The 22,960-nt window shown below is 52.2% G+C and overlaps 2 protein-coding genes across 4 annotated transcripts in view; both read left to right on the top strand.

Moving 5' to 3' along the window:
* Positions 1–22,960, top strand: part of LOC106482029 (uncharacterized) — a 255,295-nt gene that overhangs the window by 63,654 nt on the left and 168,681 nt on the right. Inside the window, exon 11 of the mRNA XM_067314260.1 lies at positions 10,441–10,445. Coding sequence (XP_067170361.1) covers positions 10,441–10,445 — 5 coding nt within the window. The remainder of the gene's footprint in view (positions 1–10,440; positions 10,446–22,960) is intronic.
* LOC106482018 (zinc finger protein ZFP2-like) lies at positions 1,710–12,182 on the top strand. Of its 3 annotated transcripts, XM_067314311.1 has the most exons (4): positions 1,710–1,771; positions 4,768–4,868; positions 7,619–7,888; positions 8,212–12,182. In XM_067314311.1, exons 3-4 carry the CDS (start codon positions 7,848–7,850, stop codon positions 9,965–9,967), a joined length of 1,797 nt encoding a protein of 598 aa, XP_067170412.1. In that variant the 5' UTR covers positions 1,710–1,771; positions 4,768–4,868; positions 7,619–7,847; the 3' UTR covers positions 9,968–12,182. The 3 variants fall into 3 exon arrangements, with proteins under 3 accessions (XP_067170412.1, XP_067170413.1, XP_067170414.1); XM_067314312.1 differs by lacking the exon at positions 7,619–7,888; XM_067314313.1 differs by lacking the exons at positions 4,768–4,868; positions 7,619–7,888 and having other exon boundaries at positions 1,712–1,771.

Below are 22,960 nucleotides of genomic sequence, written 5' to 3'. Positions count from 1 at the left end.
ATGAGCGACCTGTGCCAAGGGGACCTGCTTTGATGAGAGATTTGGACCCTCCCGCTGTTAAAAAAAAAAAAAAAGCTAGAGATGAAAAGAAAAGGAACAGATGGGGAAAAATAGAGGGGAAAGCCACTTGGGCACATGCCACCGTGACGTGGCAGGGTTGCGTGCTTGGCGGAGAAAGCCAGGTGAGCAACCCGATACAGGCAGTGGACTTGTGAAAGCAGCTAGCAATAAACCAGTCGTTAAAATTCCCCACAAAACAAGTTTAGAGGAAAAAAGTGGCTGCCGGAAAGCAATGCTGAGGGTGTGTTTTAGAGGTGACACCAGTGCGGAGATGCTAACTGCAAACGTGGCCAGACTAGCACTGCAACACAAGAACAAGAGGCCAGCTCAGGAGCAAAGCCCAGCTCAACAAATAAGCTGTCATTTCCAACAGGGAAGCATCTGAGGATCAGAGAAGATCGAGGGCACATCCTGCAAAGGTTTGCAAAGGTCAGCAATGCCACATTGCTCTGAAACAGGCAAACCGAACCCGCTGCTGGGATATGGAAGGAGTTTTTCAGCCCGCGTGATGCATTAAATATTTTGCTTGCAAAGAATCCGGAGCAAAGGACAAGGAATAGGGAAAGAAGTGGACTTGCTTAATCCAGAGGAAGGCATCCAAATCATTTGCTAGGATGTGAAAGTTATCTGCAAAGGGGAAGATGCCTTTGCTAGACATAAGGGGAAATTATTAATTGGCCTTAATTATAGTAAGGCAGGTTTGGGTTAAACAGAAGAGCATCACCTGCAATGAGTTCATGCATCAATAAAACTGTCTGGAGCAAATCTAGGCTTTTTTTCCTGAGCTGGGCTTTGCATGCAGACACGCACCCTGCACGTGTGGACACGCATCCTCTAGGCATGTGCTTGGCATGCAGGCACACACCCTGCACATGTGGACATGCATGCTCTAGGAATGTGCGTGGCATGCAGGCACACGCCCTGCATGTGCGACCTGCATGCTCTAGGCATGTGCTTGGCATGCAGGCACACGCCCTATACATGTGGACACACATACTTTAGGCATGTCCTTGGCGTGCAGGCACGCACCCTGCACGTGCAGACATGCATGCTCTAGGCATGTGCATGGCATGCAGGCACGCACCCTGCACGTGCAGACATGCATGCTCTAGGCATGTGCATGGCATGCAGGCACGCACCCTGCACGTGCAGACATGCATGCTCTAGGCATGTGCATGGCATGCAGGCACACACCCTGCATGTGCGGACATGCATGCTCTAGGCATGTGCTTGGCATGCAGGCATGCGCCCTGCACGTGGGGACATGCACGCTCTAGGCATGTGCATGGCATGCAGGCACGCGCCCTGCACGTGGGGACATGCATGCTCTAGGCATGTGCATGGCATGCAGGCACGCACCCTGCACGTGGGGACATTCACGCTCTAGGCATGTGCGTGGCATGCAGGCACGCGCCCTGCACGAGCCAACGCACATATTCGGGCGGGGGGAGGGGGTAGGCTTCCTCACGCATGCGCACTGCTCCCCTGCGCCTATTGGTCTCCGCGCATGCTCCGCCCCCCCTCCCGGGAGAACGCTTTGCGCATGCGTACGCGGCCGCACGGGACCGCGGTCTCCTGCCCCCCCCTCCGCCGGAAGTGGCGTTCGCACGGGGCACGCGAGCGCGGCGCGCGGCCGGAAGCGGTTCCGGGGGAGGCGTTGGGCTGCGGCACCGGCCGGATGTGAAGGGCGGCGAGAGGCGGCTGCGGCCTGGTGAGCGCCGGGGGGGCCGCGGAGCCCGCGCGGCGCAGTGTGTGTCGGGGGGGGCGGGGGCGGAGCGGCTCCGGGCGGGGAGAGACCGGGAGGGCCCGTGGTGGTACGGGGGAGGGAGGGGGATGGGACAGGCCGAGCCGGGAGAATCCACGGCCCGGTTTGGCTGGGGGGGGAAGGGGCGGCGTGGTCCGCAGGGCTGTCCTGGGGAGCGGGGAATGGCTCAGGCCCACCCGCGAGGGTCCATGGTGCTGTCCGGGGGGCGGGGGAATGGGACAGGCGGGCGTGTCCATTCCCTGGTCGGGGGGTGAGAAAGGGCCCATGGTGGTGTATCGGGGAGAGGGGTGAGAGAGGCGGGAACGTCCATTCCATATAGAGGGGGGAGAAAGGACCCATGGTGGTGTTTTTGGGGGGGGGGTGAGAGAGGTGGGAGAGTCCATTCCATTGAGGAGGGGAGAAAGGGTCCATCGTGGTGTTTTGAGGGGGATGGGGCAGGCGGAGCATCCGTTGCAGTTAGGGAGGTGGAGAGAAGTGTTAGAGGGGGTGGTGTTGGGGAGGGGAATGGGCCAGGCTGAACCGGGAGAGTCCATGGTGTTATTTTGTGGGCGGGGGCTCAGTGGCAGTGCTGGGGGAGGGGAATGGGCTGACCTGGGAGGGTCTGTGGTGACAGCGGTGAGGGGGAAGGGAGGGGAGAGCCCATGTTGGTAGGGAAAGGGGGGATTGGGGCATGCTGGGAATGTCAAGTGGTACTGGGGGGGAAGGGGAGTGTGGGATGGGAGAGTCCATATTGATACTGGGAAAGGATTGGGGCATGCCTGGAGAGTCCACAGGAATAGAGATGGCAGGGTCCTTGCTGGTCTTAGGGAGGGGGGCTTGGGGCATGCTGGGAGAGTCTGTGGTGTTGTGGGGGTGGGAAAAGGGGGGAAAGGCTGGGCTGGGAAGGTTCCTGGTAGTCCAGGGGCAGATTTGGGCACACTAGCCGGGCTTGTTGTGGTCCTGGGGGCATGCCTTTGAGGGTCTGTGGTGGTTTCTTGGGCGGGGAGGGTGCTGGTCTGGGATATGATGGTATCTGGTGTTCCTATATATCGAGGTAGACCTCTTCTTTGCAAGGCTCCGCCAGGTACCTGCCTTGTTGTTGTGTGCTGGGCTGGGGCCCAGGGCAGCTCCTGCTTGCAGGGAGGGGAAGGAGTGAGGACTGGTCTAGGGCTCACCTGGGAAATGTGCCTGAGGGACGACTGCTACATGTGCCGGTTGGGTTGAGGGGTGACTGGAACACCTTCTGTCACTGGTTGCAATCAAGTGCCAGACGCTAAGGGTCAGGGCAGGCACTTGGGCCTGTCCATGCAACAGCTACTGTTGTCTGCAGGTGGCTGGCAGGACCGGCATTTAGAGCTGTGCTGTATCCTTCCACCACTGCTGGTGCAGAGGAGCTCTAAAAGTTGCGAGTGCTGGCTACTGAGAGCAGCCTTTCCTCTTGGGCACGCGTGACTGTTGGCAGCTCAGAGGCTCTTTCTGTAGAAGGCAGGAGCCGGGTTGCTGAACTTGCCCAAGGCAAGCCAAAGCGCTCTCGGCATGTGCAGAGCCCAAGACACTGTTGTGTCCGTCATTGTCTTTGGCTTCACTTGGCTCTCTGTGAAATTATTGCAGCCAGCTGCATTGCAGAGCACGCCATCCCCCTCATTCCTGAGAGTGTCTCTGCCTTGATTGACCTTGCCCCTTCCCCAAGGGTAAGGGTCCAATGTGCTGTGTGCCTGACAGTATATCTGTGCTCCAGCCCTCTGCATCCCTTAATCCAGGATGGTTGAGCTGTTCATGAGCCCAGGACCTGATCTCCAAGCATCAACTAGAAAATGTTCACAGCACTTGTGACAAGGAGCAAAGCCTTCCAGATGTGGCCTGGTGCTATGTCATTGCCTCCCATGATTCTGAAATGTAATGGTGCTCTGGGGGCGGAGGCCTCCTGTATTATCCAAGGCAGTCTTTAACATGGCAGCCATCACACTGTATAGTTGTTGCCATGAAATGATCTAACTGTCTTGAGGGGAAAAAAAAAAGTATTTTTTCTCCGTGGCTCCTGGGAGACTGTAGGTAGAGCCTTTTTTGCTGTGACAGTAACTAATTATCCATGACTGTTTTGTGCCCATTTGCTCTTATGCCAGCACCATCCTTTAACTTCAGTTATTCTTTTTTCCTCTCTGATATTTAGTCTCAATTATATTTATAGGTTGCAGTAAGCTCTTCCTCCTCGGCTTCTGCTTGGTTACACTAGACAGACTGAGTTCTTTCTCCATGGGTAAGACAGGTTACCATGATCTGGATCAAGACTCTTTCCAGTATTTCACCAGCTTTTGTTCTTAAACAGAGAAAATGAGCTTTCTGCTGTCATCTCCCAAGTGGTTCTCACTAGGGCTTTGCTCAGTGTCCTCACTGCCTGCACTGGAAATATCTCTCCCACTTCATCTTAGGAGCACATAAAATTTCTGCAGGGGTTCATCCCATTAGTACCAACACTTACAGTCACCTGTGTTCAACTGATCCACTCAGAACTTCTCTCCCTTGCCATTTGGAAGCTTGCTTCAGCAGTCTCATTAGTTTTCCCTGACATGCATCGCCTTGCACTTTGTGCTTTTTGTTTCGTCCCCTTTCTGTTCCTCCAGCTCTCAAGGTCACCTGGCACTGGCTATACATTTTGATCTCTTCCCGCATTATGAATGATTTCCTCAGCTTGCTCCCAGTTCTGTGCCAAGGTCACGAAAGACAGCATCCATCATAAGGCTACCCCTTTGAAAAGCCCTCTTTTTAATGGCACTGTCAGGCTGAGCCCTCTTGCTGCTACTTGATCCTTTCCTTGCATTTCTGAAGACAGTAGTGACTCCAGGATATCAGGCCCTCTGGGGCAGGGCTTGGGACAGGCTGGAGGCCATGAAACTGCAGCAGCTTCAGTTGTCTCTGTGCAAAAAACGCTGGAGTGTGACCACTTGCGTAATGTGGATCCATAGGTTTCCTGCAGCGAACATGTGTGTGTGTGACCAAGAACAGACCTCTCCAAAACCTCTTGGTTTAAGCCCGACCTGTGGTGAAGAATCCCTCACAGCCCTTGGTAAGTCAGTGTATTGCTTAACTCCTGTCACAGTTAATGCTCTGCACTTCATGTCCTGTCTGTGCTGGCTTTCAGGTGCTGGGCCTAGAGGGGCTTCCATGTAGTCATGCTGAGCACTGCAGCAAGTAGGGAAAACTCAGACACGTCAGTTATGATTCACAGTAGCCATCACATGGGAAGATGCTTGCGCCAGCTGATAGAAAACACCAAAGTTCGTAGTCTTTCCTGAATTTAGGGTGTTGAGTCAGCCTGGGCCAGCTGGCATCTGGATGTTTCTATCCAGCCTGCTGCCTTTTCCCTGAATGACAGAAAAGGCAACCATAACATTTGGACATTTCAGGAGCCCTGGAGCATGTTTCCAAAAAAAAAAAAAAAAAGGCTGGGTATAGGCTCTCTTTGCCACCATTTTGCATGGTTCTCCTGCCCCATATACCCCAGGGGACTGGCTCTTAACAGCTGCTGAGCTTGCACGAGCCTGCTGTGCATCATCTCATCATGCACAAGGAAGCCATTCCCTATTTTCTTTTTAAAACCTGGAAGTTAGAGCACCGTTTGGTTCTGGAGCCCAGAATCTGAGAGACCATGGTTCAGTTCTCTCCTCTGCTTGGGGGATTTCTGATCCTCCCACCCCAGTATCACCCTGACAACTCAGTCCTAAAGGAAGCCTGGCTCTGCAGTCTCTGTTGCACTATGGAAGCTGAGTCCTCTGCACACAGAAAAGAGCAAGAGTCGTGGGCTTGAAAGGGAGATTCAGATCCATCTCAAAAGGTGAGCGTGTCCTGGAACGGTGTAATCCTGAGCCCTGGTCTCTGCTTCCAGTGTTATTTAGGTATTATAGAGTGAGGGATGGACTCTGTAAGTGGTGGTGGATGCATCTAGCAAGTGCCCATCTCAGCAGGTGACAGGCAGACAAGGGCTGGTCATCTCAGTTTGGCTAGCTAAGAAATTTCTCCTATGGTTTTTTCCTTCATTGTCTTTCTTCAGTTCTGGCCTTCTGGTTTATCTGAATTGCTGTCCACTTTCTCTTTTTATGTTTATAATGTATTTAACAGTTATTTTCTTCTTCCCTCTTTTTGCCAGCTTCTTAAACTAACATGGGCTTCTTGGTTTTGCCTTTTGGGGCATCCAATCCTCTTTATTGCTCACGTTTTCCTGAACAGCCCTTTTTCTCAGCACATATGGGCCATAATTGTTCATAGCTTTGTGTGAGAGACTAGCAAAGCTTTGGATTGCTCATGCTGGCTACATGGGAATGAAACAAAATACTTGCATTGAAACGCTTAGTTTTGTTGTGAATTCCCTTTTCTGTAACTGGTGGCCGAGTGGGGGTGGGAAACACAGACAATTCGCAATATTTCTTGGAACAGCTTTTATTCATTTAGCTCTTGCTATTAATGGGATCAAATTGTTTATTAACAGCATGTAACTTCACACAATGTATTCACTTATGAACTCACACAGTTCACCCCATGCGTTTACTTACAGTTACCTAGTTGGAACTCTAACCCCAACTATACTCAGAAGTGGAGGGTCGTACTGATGTACTGAATCCCTTCTAGGTAGGGGGAAAATTCCTCAGGGAATCCTCCGTTTCATCAGGTGTCTACAATCCCACAATCCCTGTCTGCATATAGCAGCCATTGCCCTCTTGGATGTGGTCCGAGTTATACAACTCGTTGTGGATATCAGTGTGTGCTGGTGGCCTTGCAGAGATTCAGCAGACACTTCATGTCCTGAGTTTATCAATTCTTGTAGATTCAACCGCACCAGTAGTCTCCAGAGCTTATCAGTCCTTAGGAAGCTTTGAAACACTGCCTTCTGAGCACATACTCTTTTGGCCTGTTGTTCATTGGCAACTATTTCTCCACTCACAACTGCAGGTACATGTCAAGCCCCTGCACTCAAACAGAAGTGGTCTTTATGACAGTTTTATGTTCAGGTTTGTGGCAGCTTCATCTGCAGGCTGCTGTCAGGTTTGTGGGGGGTGGGTGCTCTCTCCTTTGTGATATGGTGAGTCTGGAGTTCAGATGCTCTTAAAGCATCCATGAAGTCAGTCTCTACTGTTGCTCCTGAAGTCCTCCTCCAGCTGCCTCCTTCCATGACGTCTCGAGACATCAAAGGTGAGACCACGTTGTCTGAATTCAGCTCTTCACAAGGGAGCCATCCTCATCTGAGCTAGCTGCTCTTGCTGCCTATCAGGCACCAGTAGGATATGATTTCTTGTGATTTTTCAGGAGTGTATTCTACGAGGAGATGAATCACACTTCAGCATTGTTTTCCTCCATTGATTATCAGTCAAATTAGACTAATTTACATATGGCATCTGAATTTGGACAACAAACCCACATCAGGAGATCTGTGAGGCAGATATTTGAGTTTGGTGTCTCTACCAAGCAGGGCAAGAGCTAGCTTGCGTGTCTGTGACTGCTGTCCCTGGGCTGGCCTGCCTCCCCACCGAGCCTGTGGGCCAATGACTCTGAGGCCAAAGACCAAATGGCTCATCAGCCATTTCAGAGGCTGAAGGTCACTTTGCCCCCACGCAGGGGCACCAGCTCTGTCTGTACAGGCCACGTACCAGTGTCAAAAGGTCCCTTATGTGTGAGTTCCTATGAATGGGCTCTGGAGGTACCTGTGGGTTTGGATGGAGCCCAAAAAAACAGTGGTCAAAGAGAGGAACAGTACGTGCTGAGAAGGCAGTCTGAAAATTTCCCGATAAGCTCTGGAGATAAGTCATGCTGTTGAATCCACAGGAACTGATAACTGGGGACACCAGGAGTCAGCTGAATCTGCCCAAGCACACACTGGCATCAACAATTGACTTGGACCAGACTGCCTCCGGGAGAGCAATTGCTGCTATATGTAGGCAGAGACTACAGGGTTATACCTACACCTAATGAGACAAAGGACCCTCTGAGGAACTTCCCAAATCCCTGTCTGGAAGCTGCTGGCAAGCCAGTATGACCCTCAACTTCTGGTTATATGGTTGAGATTTCTGGCCCCTCAGCTATTGCTCTAACCAGGTAACTGATTGAAATGCAAGTGAATTGTGTGAGTGAATAAATTAATAACTTCTTGCTATTAATATCAGTTTGATTATGTTACTAGGTTAATGAGTAAAAGGTTTTCTAAGAAATTCTGGTTGTGATCTGTGTCATTTCCACACCACCAGCACCACCCTGCCAAGTTGATCCCTTGTTAGGGGGATGTGTGCGTGCTTGTCTCTGAACTGCCTCCCTGTGCACTGTTGTAGCCCATGTGTTTGTCTTCATGCCCCATGTTCTACAGTCCTGTCCCCCAGATGGGCCAGCACTCTCATGCTCTCCCTTCTTTCCGATTTTTGCAGAGGGTCCTGTCCGGTTTGGCAGTCACTGCCGGGAGTCATGGAAGAGCACCCGGGTCCTCCAGCCTGCGAATTCACCTTTCCCCTGAGGCGCATCTGCATTTCAGAAGCAGATGGACCTGAAGATGAAGAGCAGGAGGAGGCTTCGGAGAAGGATGCAGCCCAGGTGCAGCATAGAGAAAAGATGGAAGGAAGCTCCCCAGAGCGGCTGAGGCAATCTCCCCGCCACCGTTTGGGACGGTGTTGGCAAGGGAACAGTTCTCTTGCCCCTCAGGACACAGACAGGCCTGACCAAAAGATGGGAGAGGACAAGGAGGCTGCCCCGTTCCAAGAGCCCGAGGCACCTGGGGAGCTGCAGCCACGCAGGCCATTCCGGCGGAAGCACCGACTGTACTTGAAGCCCAAGACAAGTCAGGCTGCTACGTCCCCAGGCCAGGGACAGGGGGAGAGAGCCGAAGAGCCAGGTCCCTCTCGGGGGAAGAGGCTACGGTTCATCTGGGGCCAAGCCACTGACTTCCGCCGGAAGAAAAGCCTTTTGGAGAATGGGCTGGAGAAGGTGCCCCTCATGCCCCAGAGCAGCGAGGAAGAGGAGGAAGAAAAAGGCTCTCGGTCCTGCTCCCCTGAGCCGCCTGTTCCCGGGGATGCCCGTCCCAAGCCAGACTTTGTGCAGCTGATTGATGAACATGGCATCTACTCCACAGCCAAGCTGGTGCTGGGTGGCACGGCAGGCGAGCTGGAGGAGGCAGTGGTGCTGCCCTCGCATCTGAAGCGGGGAGCAAGCATGGCTGGGAGTGGGGCAGAGTTTGAGATCCGCGAGGTGATCGTGGACGAGAAGCCATTCCAGTGTGGCGTGTGCGAAAAGGCCTTCAAGCGGGCGTGGGAGCTCTTCAGCCACGAGGTGGTGCACAATGAGGAGCGCCCTTTCCGCTGCGACCTCTGCGAGGCCTCCTTCAAGCGCCACTCGGATTTCAAGAGCCACCGCCTGGTACACACGGAGGAACGGCCCTTCCGCTGCGAGCTATGTGGCAAGCGCTTCAAGCGCTCGTCCAACCTCCAGGAGCACCGCCGCATCCACACCGGCGAACGCCCCTTCCACTGTGCCTGCTGTGACAAGAGCTTCAAAACACCCTACGAGCTGCAGCGCCACACACTCACACACTGCACCGAGAAGCCCTTCAAGTGCGCGGACTGCGGGAAGGACTTCCCTACGTCCAACGCGCTGCTCCTGCACCAGCGGCAGCACTGCGATGACAAGCCCCATGTCTGTGGCGTCTGCGGCAAGAAGTTCACCTATGGGCACAGCCTCAAGGTGCATGAGCGTGTGCACACAGGTGACCGCCCCTTTGTCTGTCCGCTCTGCGGCAAAGGTTTCAAGCAGTCCAATGCCCTCTCCTCACACGAACGCGTGCACACAGGTGAGCGCCCCTTTGTCTGCAAAACCTGTGGGAAGGCCTTCAAGCAGTCATCCTACCTGGTGATCCACGAGCGGGCGCACACTGGGGAGCGCCCCTACAAGTGCGAGGCGTGTGGTAAGGCCTTTGCCCGTCCCTCGTTGCTGCTGCAGCACCACCGGGTGCACAGCCAGGAGCGGCCCTACAAATGCAGCTTCTGTCACAAGTTCTTCAAGGACCTGGCCTACCTGGCTGTGCACGAGAAGGTGCACACGGGTGAGACCCCCTACAAGTGCAGTGTGTGCGACAAAGGCTTTGCGCATCCTTCCAACCTGCTGCAGCACCAGCGTGTGCACCGTGACGGCTGAACCCTGGAGCTGTGTGTGCAACTCAGGTGTTTCAAGGCAAAGGAGCCCACAGCCATAAGCGATCGTGCCACAAGCATGTGCGCTGCAACAGATAAGCCCCAGGCATGCACGCTGCAGCACGTGTTCCCATACGTGTGCAAGCCATGTGGAGGGGACCAGCACAGCTTCCCTAGAGAAGGCTTGTCCAGAGCCCAAAAAGCATGTGGTGCTGCAGCTCTTCTCTTGAGCCACAGCCTGGCAGGGCCTCTGCTGCATGGCTTCTCTCTGCCAAACCTTGACCTGTGCCGCTTTCTCCTCCCTCACAGAGGGGTGATCCCACAAGGTTCTTAATTGAGTCTTTTGGTTGGGGTTGGTGCAAACTCCTTCTCCCAGCCTGGGCTAGCTGCAGGGAGGCAGTAAGCTTTGAAGGGTGTTGCTGGCTGCAGGCCAGTCGGTGAGAGCAAGCTGTAGCTCCTTGCCCTCCTGGCACACAGCTGATGTGAGGGGCAGGCAAGGGTCTAGCTGCGAGGCCAGAGCAGCCTGCAGAGGCAAGCTGAGCTGGCTGAGACCCTGGTGTGGTTGGGAGGTAGGGTCAAAAGCTCTGAAGGGCAGAGTGGCATTAGTTGGACCATGGCAAGCCATGTGTCTTTCCCTCTGATGCCAAGGGAGTGCTGTTCAATCCCACACTCTCTTCTTTGCCCCAGCAAAAGAAGTGGGTGTTGCAGGAGGTCAAAGACCCCAGTCCTCCCAGTGAGTGTTGGTCTGCCTGGACCCCAAATGGACTCTGTCAGCATCTCTGTCTTGTGCTCTGGGGCAGCCCTGCTGCCTCCTTGAGCGCAGGGTACAGGCTGGGAGCTCCTGGGGAGCAGCCTGCCTCTCAGAGTGGGGGGCATGCTGTCAGCTGTGGCTGAGCCCTGGCATCAGGGGGGAATAAACCTGTCCATGTTTTGGGAGTGAAGTGCATGTATCGTGGGCAGAGAATAAGATGGCAGGGAGCAGCGCCTCCATTTTCCTCTAGAGCATTTGGGCTGAGGGTTAAGCATCCCGTCCATATCTCACGCTGCTACTTCTGATCAAGTTAATTACAGCAATGTCCTGGACCCTGCTGTGCAGGGACCATGAGGGCTTTTTGCCCATTAGGCAGCTTGGTCCCCCAGGACAGAGAGCAAAGGCATGGTTATGTTGGCTGCAGGTTGTATGTTCCGATTACAACTTGGCCTAGAGGCATGAGGGAAGGGTTGGGTGTGGAAGTGTAGCCTTGGGAGAGGTGCTGAGCCTTACTAGAGCGGCGCAAGGCCTGAACAGGATCCATGCAGCTGATCTCGTGGTGTCCTTGGCTCCAGTGCAGCTCGCTGCCAGCTCAGCTCTGCCAGCCCCTGCCTGGAGGAAAGGGCCTGTCATCTTGACAGTCACTGCCCATCCTGGCTGCTGTGCTGTGCCATACCATGCTGTGTGCAGGCCCTGGCACAGCCCAGATGGAAGCTGTGGCTCCTTCTGTGTGGACCCAGGCCTGCAATGTGTCAGCAGGCTGCAAGTCCCATGTACTGTGTTGGTTTGAAACACTAACCCTCTTTTCTGCCCCAGGGTGCTGCTCAGGCTGGTAGGGAGCAGAAGAGGGGGGATGCACTGCTGTGGTCTGCTTTGGCAGCCTCGGCAAAAGAAGCCCAGTATAAGTCCATAACTGCTCATGGGACATTCCTGCCTAGACCCGGGCAGGAACCTGGCCAAGGTATGAGTGGGCAGACACAATCAACTCTGAATCTTTCTCCTTTCTGTGCGGTGTGTGTCCAGCTCTCACTTCCCAGAGGGCTGGAGTATCCAGTGGCAGCACCAGGCCTAGCCACCCACACTGCTGCTGCTGAAGTCTGGATTTGTTCTCCTTGACTGATAGCTGCTCCTGCTGCCTCCACCTGCTGCTGTTGGGTGGAGGATGACGTGGACCTTTCCCCGCAAAGGCAAGACCTGGGCCTACTCTGGGGCCCTGCTGGGCACCGGCAGAACCCCATCCTCATGCACACGAGTGCCCTGTGCCTGAGCCACCCTGGAGGGGCCTGGTGTCACACTAACCTTCCTGCACACCAGAGCTGTGGGACTGGAGGTGCCTACCCCTGGACTCTTGATGACCCTGGTCCTACTCCTCCCCCTCTTTTACGGTTCCGATAGCACTGGGGGTGGAAGGGGATGCAAGGTTGTGCTCTTCAGTGCTCTGCACACTAATTACAGGACAGTTATTTAATGATGTCTTTGCCTTGTCACTACTTTGAGCCCAGTGCTGTGTCTGGCTGAATCCCTGCTTTCTCCTGAGCTGTCAGCATGAAGGGATGCTGGTGATTGCTGAGGTGCCATGTGGATGGGGAAGTCCAGCCCTGGCCTGTTTGCTCAATCAGCTGGAAGGTGCATCATGCTTGTGTGGGAGGTTGGAGCAGCTCCTCCTTGGTGTCTGCTTGGGGGCAGTTTTCCTTAGCATGGTAAAGCCAGGTTCTTCTTCAGTGTAATCTTGCCAGCCAGGAGCTGGTTGGAACCTCAGCAGGCAACCAGGAATGTGCTGGATGGCTGGGAGTGTGCTGGGCAGGCCAGACTATTATCTTGTCAGCCTTCAGTCTCATTGGCTTGCTGCCATGGGCTGTTCATCTTGCTCTACAGTCCCTGCTACAGTCCCCCATGCCCACTTCTCACACACATAGTGTCTTTCTGATATGCACAGGAGGCACTGGCATGAGGTAACCCAGTGACCAGACCATGATGTGCAACAGCCATGGGCACAGAGGCTGTAAACACAGTGGGCCTGTCTCATTTTCCAGGTTTTTGTCTGGCCCAGGAGCAGGTGAGGCTGTTTGCACCGCAGCCTGGCATACGTCAATTCACAGTCCTTACTACCAGCGTGCAACTAGTGTTTGATGCATGTTGAACTCGTGCTGCCCCAGCAAATATGGCAAGGAGAGACCTACCAAATCTTAGGTGTGCAACAGATTTCACTAGTCACCGCCAAGCTGGCATCTCATACACATTCAGTGCAGTGATGGAGTGACTCTTCTTCCTTGGTGCAAGACTTGCCAGCAAGCTCTGTTTTGGATTTGCCCTTGCAGATCCCTTGGGAGGAGGGTTTGTTGTAAAGCTGGCCTCTCTCTTGCCCCAGAGACTCCCATGTTTCCTGCATTTCAGCTCTTAAGACAGCAGTGGGGCAACTCTGGCTTCTTCCTAGTGTTGCTAGCAGCTGCAGGCTTCCCAGCCAGGTCATGAGTTTGTCCATGTGATTTGACTTCAGGGTTGTGTCTGATACATTTGTGTGGTGGGAGCCTGACCCTGGAATGTGCTTTGTTGCCCAGCTACTGCTGGGCATATACACATCTTTGTTTTCTATCTTAGGAGCTGAAGCCTGAGGGCCTCCAGGGAAAGGAAAGACCAACTTTGCCAGGAGGAATGTGAAGGACTGTCCTTTGTGGGTGTCACCAGTGGGGTCAGGACTACATCTTCATCTTACCTGCCCCAGGGCAAACCCATGAGCTGTGGGATCACTGACCACTCTCAGTTCTCTGCTCTCTGTGGTGCATGCTTCTCTGATGGCTAATGAGACATGCTTGGTGCTGTCAGGCTAGCTTTCCCTTTGCTGTGTCTGGACCTTCTGAGCCTATGGCTGGTAAAAGAAGTGCTGCAATTATGTCAGCCTTCTCAGAATGCGAAGCCTGGGGTTAAACAATCAGACCTCTATGTAGCCATCTAAGAACATGGCTTATTTGTCTTGTTTACATCCTAGAGTACGTGTGCATTTTCACAGAGGATAAAAGGAAATCTGAGACTGCTATAGGATGGAGAGGTGGGCTTTGTTCCAGCTGCGTGCACCCAGGCATTGCTTTAGAGCAGGGATGCATGTTCTTTCAAAGAGACGCCAACAAGTGGCTCACTGCAACGGTGTCGGTGCTGTACCAGTGCAGACTCTGGTTTGCTTACTGTATCCACATTTCTCTGTCCCAGGATCAAACTTAGACATCAGGGTGTCCCATTGCAGTGCCTTCTGGCACAGGTTCATCACCTGGTCATTTGTGCCACGCTTCAGAATGCTATGTACTGTGGGCCTGCCTGTAATGTCTGTTGAACTGTAGCCTGTATGTGCAGGGTGTCTGTAACCCCTGTGCTGACACCGAAGGTGCCGGCGGCATTCCAGGTTCTGCCTTTTCCCTAATCCTGTAGTTGACTGCAGTCTTCTCAGTCATCATTTTTCTAAGTGATTGACATTGAGGTTGTGGATGTGAGTCTTTTTCACCTTCTGTGAAGCATCACTCCTGGAGAAGACAGGGCACAAAACAGCCCTCAGGAGGTTGTGTGTGGATGAGTTGTGTGCCTGCAGCCATGGGAGCAGACTGAATGTAATGGTTGTCAAATGGTCATAGCTCTGGGCAGGAGCTGGCATCAACACACTGTCCCTCCCATCCCAGTCGTAGAGATGGCACTTGTGTACTCCTTGACTTTGACAGCAGGAAGAGAAACTGTTCTTCACCATTTAAGGCTTGGTGAGACACTGAAGCTGGTGCTTCAATGCCAGCATTAGCCACAATGCACCTGCATGATGCCTGCAGATTTTAGCAACATGAGCCCTTGCCCCCTAGCCTCAAAGTTGTGGCACCTTAAGCCATATCACAGTCCCGAACAGGGGGGTTTCTCTTAAGGAGAAAATCTTGGGGGTGGGATTTGGAGGACAGATGATGACACTGAGGGCAGAAGCTAGTTGCTTAAATAGAGGTTATGGTGTCACTTGTCACTCCAGAAGGCGCAAGTCTCTTGTAGGTCACATATCACCTCTACAGATGTCTCAGACACCCAAGGCACCTCCAATGGCACCTGTTGCCTGTGTGTGGGCAGCTGCTTCAAGCACACCACATCCAAGCCCTACAGTCAGTCAGTGGAGATTTGGAGTTGAATTCAGCTGCTTAAGGCCCTTAGAGATGTCATGGGGTACTCAGTTGACCTTTAACTGCTCTCTCAGAAGAGCACACATCTCTTATAGACCTTGTATCCTAGATGCAAGCCCCCTGTGAGCATCTGCAGTGATCTAGGGCATCTCAAATGGCACTAGGCACCTGCATGGGGTAGCTGAACTGAGCTCTCATGGTTAGGTAAGTCCCAGCCTTTGATGGCTAAGTTGACATGTAGGCATCCTACCCTGTGGGATCTGGAGGGAGCTGTGAAGGTTTGGCATCTTGGAGGCCAAGAGCAGATTTATGTTTGTATATCTGCTGTATTTCAGATTGGGAAGAGGACCTTTTCTGGTGGTTCAGGCTCCAGGATGGCTGTTACCAGAGATGCGTGACTCTCAGTTAAAGCTATTCTTATGTGCTGGGGCTGTGTATTACCAGCTGATGACCTTATGGCCAAAAACTGCTCAACAGTTGGCAGGGAAATGGAGGTGTGCCTCACTGCCCTAGGAACTCCCTTCAGCTTTTGTGCTGCTCAGGGTCCTGCAGACCACAGACCACTCAGGCCATGGTCCAGGGCACAGTCTTGTACTGATGTTGCTCAGCTTTGCTGATCCATTTCAAGATGTTTCTTCTAGAGCCTGATGAGCTCCTGGTATTTCCTTGTGGACATTGGAACTGTCATCTTGAGACAGGCCTGGGCAGTATGTGAGGATCCTGGCCTTCAAAACCTCTGCAACCATACAGACACACAGGCAAGCTAAGAGAAAAGGTTAGGACACTTGTCCAGATGCCAGGCATATTGCAAAGTTTATTTCTGAGTGTAGCAGAACAGGCACAGTCTGGACTACATTTTTGCCCCTAATTTCAGGACTTTGCACTCTTAAAAGGGACATTTGGTTTATTTTATGAACTATCTTGCATTAAACACTGTTGATTGATGTGACTCAGTTCCTTGACAGGCCCTATAAAATAACTGGCATGTTTGGACATCCAGCACTTACAGTGTCTGTATAGCTGGTTGGTCTCTGCACACTGTTCACTGTTTTTCATCATGTGGAAAGGCAATGGGTATTTATTTTGCTACACATGATTTATAACCTGTTGTAAATAAACTGCTAGGTGGACTAGCATGGATGAGCATTAGAAATGAGAGAAGCCAGCCCCTCTGAAGTGGCACCAAAAAAAAAAAAAAAAGTGAAACATGAGGAAATAAGCAAAACAATTTTAACTTCTGTGAACTCAGTTCTGTGCTTTTCCTGGTTTGGGGGTGTCATTCATCGCAGGGGAAGCTGGAGAGAAGACTGTGCGTGTTCTGACGTAACATACCAATGTACCAATATTTCCCTGAACTTTTGGCAAGACTGAGAAAGGCAAGGTGTCCTAGCAGTGCTTTCTATCTTTGTACACACTGTCACCCTGGATGACCCCACCCCATAGAACATCCCACAAAGCAAACCTGTTGCTAAGGTCTGCACTCTCTCCCTTAGTTCAAAACATTTGTATAGAAGTATCTGCACCTGAGACAAGTCTCTAGACACCTCACAGCTGATAGAAACACTTCCAAGGGGTGATCTATCTGGTGTATTTGGGGCATTGGCCATAAGTCGAGGTAATTCATTTCTCAGAAGTGCTTGTTTCCGCACATGGTTTCTGAAAGTGAATTTTGCCATACTTGATACTCTTGTCTGTGGAAGCACTTGCAGAGAAAAATAGAACTTTAGTCATCTGAATGTTCATTCCTCTGCTCTAAGGTGAGATGAGCTGTGGTCCAGGAGAGCCTGTTTTTCTCTTAGCCAGAAAGATGTGTTGTGCAGTTTGCATCAGCCTCAGTTATCCACACTGGTGCTGCAGGGTGTCTGCCATCAGACTTCTGAGTAGTGTGGCACCATCTCACAACTCTATTTCCTGTGATTGTGATGCACCGCAGGATGAGTCTGTGCCAGGGCTGTGGGTGCAGCTTGGCTCACCAAGCTCCACTGCAGCTGAGTTCAGGGCACTGGTGGGTGGATTTGGAGTGCCAGCACCTGCAAGTCCTGGCTGTTCTCCCTATATGCCAGCAATCCTCATACTTCCCTCTGATCACCTGTGCCTTCGGGTCACAGCCATCAGCACCAACCTGAGGAGGGTGTTTGTGAGCCCATCAGACCCCACAGTCTGTGCTATGAAACTGAAAGCAGGACGTGTCTGCCCTGGGACAGTTTTGGGCATGGGATACCACCAGAGAACCACGAGCTACCATTTGTGTGCAAATGCACTGGCACCACACCATCGTGGGAGGTTCACAAGGTTGTGTTCACAAGGGAGGGTCGTGGGGTGGGACACAGGCAAAAACAAGCACATGTGGCCTGTAGCCACCCTCAAGTGTGGTGCCTGATACTGCAGGAACAACAGCTGAGCATTCAGGGTGGCACAGTAATTGCTTTGCAACACTGGTGCCTGAGGCTCATGAGGTAGGGAGCTTTTCTGTATCTGCAGAAGCCAAGGAAGCCACGTGCCAGCGCCCAGGACAGGAGAGGCCAGGCAGCCCTTGCTGACTCTATAGCAGAGGCACACGAAGGCAGCTCATCTCCCCCACAGCGTTTACGTTCATCACACTTGGAAGTTTGGGGACACTCTCCTCCTTTAATTTGTTAGCAGTTTTTGTTAACTTTTCTGCTACATTGTTCAGGCTGTCCTGCTCAGTCTTGCAAATGCCAGCACACCCTCAGACTTCTTTTGAACTCCTGGAGCTGCACAGAGGGTTCCAGAGTGGATTAAGTAAACATCAGAAGACTGGGATCACCTTAGCCAGCTATTTCAGGGCTTTTGAGTGTAAATCATTTGTAATGGCTGGTTTATAAATGTCCAGCCCTCACAGTTGCTGTTTTGCAGTCTCCTGGAGAGCACGTCAGCATCTTTCTGCATTAGGGCTCCCTGCTGCATAAAACTTAGTTCCTACCATGTTGCAGGTCTACAGGTGCTTGGGGGGAAGAGGGGGCTCCCTAAGGGAGCCAAGACTTGCACTGAATGCAGAGGTGCATGGGAAAAGGTAGAAGTGAGAGGCCCCTGCAATCTCTGAGGAATGAGCCTTGCTGGTGACCCTGACAACGTGAGGTGACAGTACCACAGGGAGCACTCTTCACAGGAATCATGCTGGTATCACAGGGCAGCATCTTCCTTCATGAGTTGAGCCATCTCGTTGTTGGGGTCCTCAGGGGACTCAGCCTTTGTAGGAAGGTAGATGGCTCCCATAGAATGGAAGGGCATCACTGAAGTACCCGGGTCCCTCATGCGCCCGTGATCTGCAAAGCACAGGGGACATGGACACACAGCTGGTGTTATTGGACTGGGGGCCACCAAGCCCCTTGAGCTTGGATGAGTCAACCTCATTTCTCTCTGGTGCATCCTCTTGGACCACACTGGGTCCAAGGGTGCCTGTAGTGCATTGCTTTAAGGGTATGGGGACCACCAATTGCTACACGGGGCTCAGAGATCAGGAGTCTCTCACCTGAGGCTTGGGCTGCTGTTCCAATACACCTTCTCCTCAGGTACAGCCACAGAAGGACCCCACTCAGCATCATTGTGAGGACAAGCAGCGCTATCAGCACGGAGCAGGACTTTGAAGAGTCTGTCGAGAGAGCACCTTACGGTGTCAGGGCAAAGCTCTCCCCAGAGATCAGGATCACCTTTCCAGCCAACGCCAGTAGCAGGCATGTAAGAAAATCTAACACCAAACAGGGCTTGGTCCCTCCACATCAGTGGCTCAGAAGGGATTTCCTTAATTAGGCTTTGCAATAAGACCTCTATATTTAATAGCCAGAGCCAACTGATCTCCCCCCACCATGAATCTGAGAAATCCCTTTCTGAACCTGTTTGCACTGCCCTGCAGTGCTGTGGTCTCCACAGCACTGCATGGCAGCAATTTCTACAACTGACCACAAGCACTGTGAAACATCACAGCCCTTACGTTTGTTTTTTGCTTCATCCCTGATTGTTTCCTTGGGTGTCTGTGAGGTCATGGGTTTTGAGAAGCCCTTCACATTCCTCATGCCAGTGACACTCCTGCTCTTATGGACCTCTGTCAGCTGTCCAATGTGTGGTCTCTCTTAGCGTTTGGGGTTCAAGACTACTAGGCATAGAAGAAACAGGCATACTTCTGACCCATGTCCATTCCTCAAAGCTTTTCTAACTGCTATAACCTATTTCTGACAGAGTGACTAGTCTGAAGAAGAGCACAAGAGTCCTGTAGTGATAAGGAAATCTGAGCCACAAGGCAAAATGGGAGGGACTGGCTTTGAGATCAGGAAAGCTTTTCTCATGTTCTGAACAGTGATATATGGACTCAATGTCTGGAGAAAACAAGTCGTATCCCCAAGGGAAGGTCTTTAAGTGCTGCCCAGACAAACATATGTCACAGCAACGTCAGTAGAGGTGACCCTGCCCTGGGACAGGTCATGGTGTGCATGAATCTTTGGGCAGTTATGCTTTATGACACGTTTAATGCCAAAGGCAGCTTTACACATTTTCACTGCAGTTTTCCATGACTGCAGTTTGCTGCTCCTTCCCTCCTGTCAGTGTGACTTCAGTGTCATCCTTTAAATCAGCCTATTGGTCTGTTATTCCTTGAATTTAACTCAGTAGAGGGGTATTTGGGGGTTGTTATCCTCTTTGAAGACTAACTTTTCCTTTCGTGGAACCTCTGTCACTGGTAAGATTCTACAACCTCCAGAAGTGTCTTTGAAGAGTCTTTATGCTTTATGTCAGCATTTTATCATTGGAAATAGTTCCCTAATTTTTAGGCAATTCTCTCTCTTTTTTTTTTTTTTTAATTAAATGTTACAAAGATTCTTCTGATTTTTTTGTTCCCTCAAGAATGTTAAATCTAAGCATGTTGTCATCACATTGCATAACAGCTCTCACTAGTTACATCTTGAACCGGATCCTATGGCTGCTCAAGACCAAATTCTCTGACCCCATGTGTCTGCTGCATCCTGGGGGTGACTGCAGCACCACAATGCAACCGTGACCTGATAACACTCCCTTTGCCCCAGGACTCCTTCTCCTCCTTTCATTCCCCAAGGGAGCACATCCTCCATTATCTCTACTTTTTCAGCAAAATATCCATGCTGGGCAAGAAGTGGGCCATGATAGGGCTCTGCCTTTCCATTGCATTCTCATCTTAGGGCCCTTTTCCCTGCCTATCCCACCCCTGCTACAGAGTGGTGCTGATGCTCCCCAAAGTGTGTAGGAACATAATGGAGGTTCCCAGCACTCACCTTTTGGCTCAGTACACACCACGCCAGCTGCAGAGCCACGTCTGCACAGTCCCGGACCCATCTTGCTCTGCTGGCACTCCAGGAGGAGTGACTCTGTGCCTCTGCAGCTCAGCCCTTCCAACAAGTGATGGCTGTTCTCCTGGCCAAACTGAGCTCCAGTAGGTGCAGACTGCGCTGGCCCACAGCCCAGCTGCCTGCAGACCACCTCTGCTTCCAGCAAGCTCCAACTGGTATCACACACACCATACCACGTAGCATTGTATAGCACCTCCACACGCCCCGCGCAGGGGCCTGGGCCATCCTTTACCCTCAGCTGCAAGGGGTAGGTGCCTGCAACAGAAAAACCAGGGTGTGAGATGGCTTCCTTGGCCTCTCCGAGCCTAAGGTTTACAAGACACACACACATACCATGCATGCACACACACTCCACCAGGACATCTATGCAAAATGCTACCTATTCCTGCTGCACCTCTCCCCACATGAATGCCCCCTTCCAAGAAAATTCTCCTCATCTCACGGATATTTAGCACAAATCTGCACTTCATGTGTGCTCCCATCAAGACACTTGTGCAGGTACCCGGCACCATGCTGTGGCACTTAGGCAGTGTTGATCTATTCTCAGCAGAGGAAAAAGACCCTCTCTCAAGTTTTGTAGCATGCTTCCAGCAGCATTTCTAGCATTACCTGAGCACACAACTCCAGCATCTTCCTCATGGTTGCAGTTGTGTAGTCCCCAGCCTTTCAGGTGGCACTGGGAGAGAGTAGCTTCAGTACCTTTGCAGTCTACATTATCTAGCCAGATGGGGTCAGACCCTTGTCCAAAGTAAGCCTCAATGGGGGCTGATACAGCTGTCCCACAGCCCAGCTGCCGACACACCACCTTGGCATTCTTTAAATTCCAGTTGTCATCACACACAGTCCCCCACTGCTGGTTGTGAAGCACCTCCACTCTCCCAGCACAGCGATTCGGGCCTTTCACCAGGCGGACCTGTGCTTCCACCATGACATCTGAGTCTGCAAAGAGAAATATGTGATCCTTTGTTTAGGACAGGAGAAGAGAAGAGAGCATCCAGTGGAGCTATCTGGCAACAGTGCAAGAACAGAAACCAGAGTGCAAATGTAGGTTCCCTAAAGTTCCCCTGGCATGGGATACAACCATGTGACCCTAATGAAGGAATTCATCTTGCTTAGCTATAGAGATGGGCTTCAGTTCCAGATTCGTACCCCGCAAATGTTGGTGTGTCTTCCATGCAAATATGTGAGCTGAGCAAAAGTCCCAACACTGTCAATGAAGATCTGTTTGGTAGCATGGGGTCAGGAAAGTGAATGAGTCTGCTCCAGGTAGCAACCCAGCCATGGCCAGAGGGACAGCCAGACCCTGAGTTTGATTCATTTAGTGCCATGCGAGATTTCTGGGGCATGTTGCAGTTGGCACTGGTTATGAACAGAATATCTCTTGATGCCCCCTACATTCTTGGTTTCCTCAGCTTGGCAATGAGTTCAGTTCGTGTCTTGCATCCTGCTCCCGCAAGGCAGGGTGAGTTGTCTCTTGGCCTGGACTGGGACTGGGATCAGTCTAAACAAAAGGACCCTGCACTCCTCTCTCAGCCCCCCAAAACAAACATTCCCAGGGCCATCCCATATTAGCATTTCCTCCAAGACAATCAGATGTGGCACAGGCCCGCAGCCTGGCCCCTGGGACATCCCATGTTACAGGACTCTGAGTTACCTGAGCACACCACACCAGCATCTTCTCTGTGGTTGCAGTTATTTTGTCCCCACGGGCGGGCCCTGCACTGGGAGAGGGCATCTTCAGTCCCAACACAGTTCACGTCATCCAGCCAGATGGATCCTGAACCTTGCCCAAAGTGAGCCCCAGTGAAGGCTGAGTTAGCCCTCCCGCAGCCCAGCTGCCGGCACACCACCGTGGCATCATTTAGGTTCCAGCCATCATCACACACAGTTCCCCACTGCTCATTGTGAAGCACCTCCACTCTCCCGGCACAGCGATTCGGGCCATTTACCAGGCGGACCTGTGCCTGCACTGCAACATTTGGGTCTGCAACAGAGGTACATGATCCAATGTTTAGGACGAGAGAAGCATGCACTCAAGGGAGCTTTCTGGTAACAGTGTAAGGGCAAGGACCTGGTGAGCAATAATCAGAGTGCAAACTTAGGGCAGATAGATCCTGACCAGGACATGTCCACAAAATGCACAGACATGACATGGGACTTGTATCCTGCCGTAGGACAGGCAGGACACCTGAAGGCTTTTTAAGCACCATGAGGCACCTATTTTTAGGCTCCTGACTTACTGCCCTAAAGGCGGGGGAAGAAATCCCTTTCTTGGCAGCTTTTCCCTTATTGTTCCCTGGGCTCCTGCAGGTCCCACACAACCTCAGTGCAGGCCAAATCACAAACAAGTAGTAAAGTCCTTTTTTTTCCTACCTGTTCAACCGCTCAAAGGCAGGTTGAATCAGGACAGGTCAGGTACCTCAGGGCTCCTGGGATGTGGGGTTAGATGGATCAACTCTGTAAGTCCCCCTGTAATTGGGGAGTGCCCCCCATGCCCAGTAAATCTGCTTCCCGCAGCCAAAGGTCCTGATATTACACAGGGGGAAGAGGGATCTTTGGAGGGGGACTCCAACCCATGCTACTCAGAACCCCCATATCTGTGGGTAGGAGCATTACCTGAGCACGCAACACCAGCATCTTCTTCATGACTGCAGCTATTGAGGCCCCAGGGTCTGGCCCTGCACTCGGTAAGGGCATTTTCCCTCCCAGTGCAACTAACTCTGTCCAGCCAGATGGGGTCAGATCCTTGTCCAAAGGGAGCCTGTGTTGGG

This window comes from Apteryx mantelli, chromosome 34 (genome assembly GCF_036417845.1).
Source record: "Apteryx mantelli isolate bAptMan1 chromosome 34, bAptMan1.hap1, whole genome shotgun sequence".
Classification (NCBI taxonomy): domain Eukaryota; kingdom Metazoa; phylum Chordata; class Aves; order Apterygiformes; family Apterygidae; genus Apteryx; species Apteryx mantelli.
The sequence above is the reverse complement of the archived record's forward strand: the minus strand, read 5'-3'. Positions and strand labels throughout refer to the sequence as shown.

Excerpts from the sequence above, each read along its gene's own strand:
- LOC106482018 (XM_067314311.1), top strand. The coding sequence starts at position 7,848 with ATGGTTGAGATTTCTGGCCCCTCAGCTATTGCTCTAACCAG. Across the intron at positions 7,889-8,211 it reads TCAGCTATTGCTCTAACCAG|AGGGTCCTGTCCGGTTTGGC; the intron begins GTAACTGATTGA and ends CGATTTTTGCAG.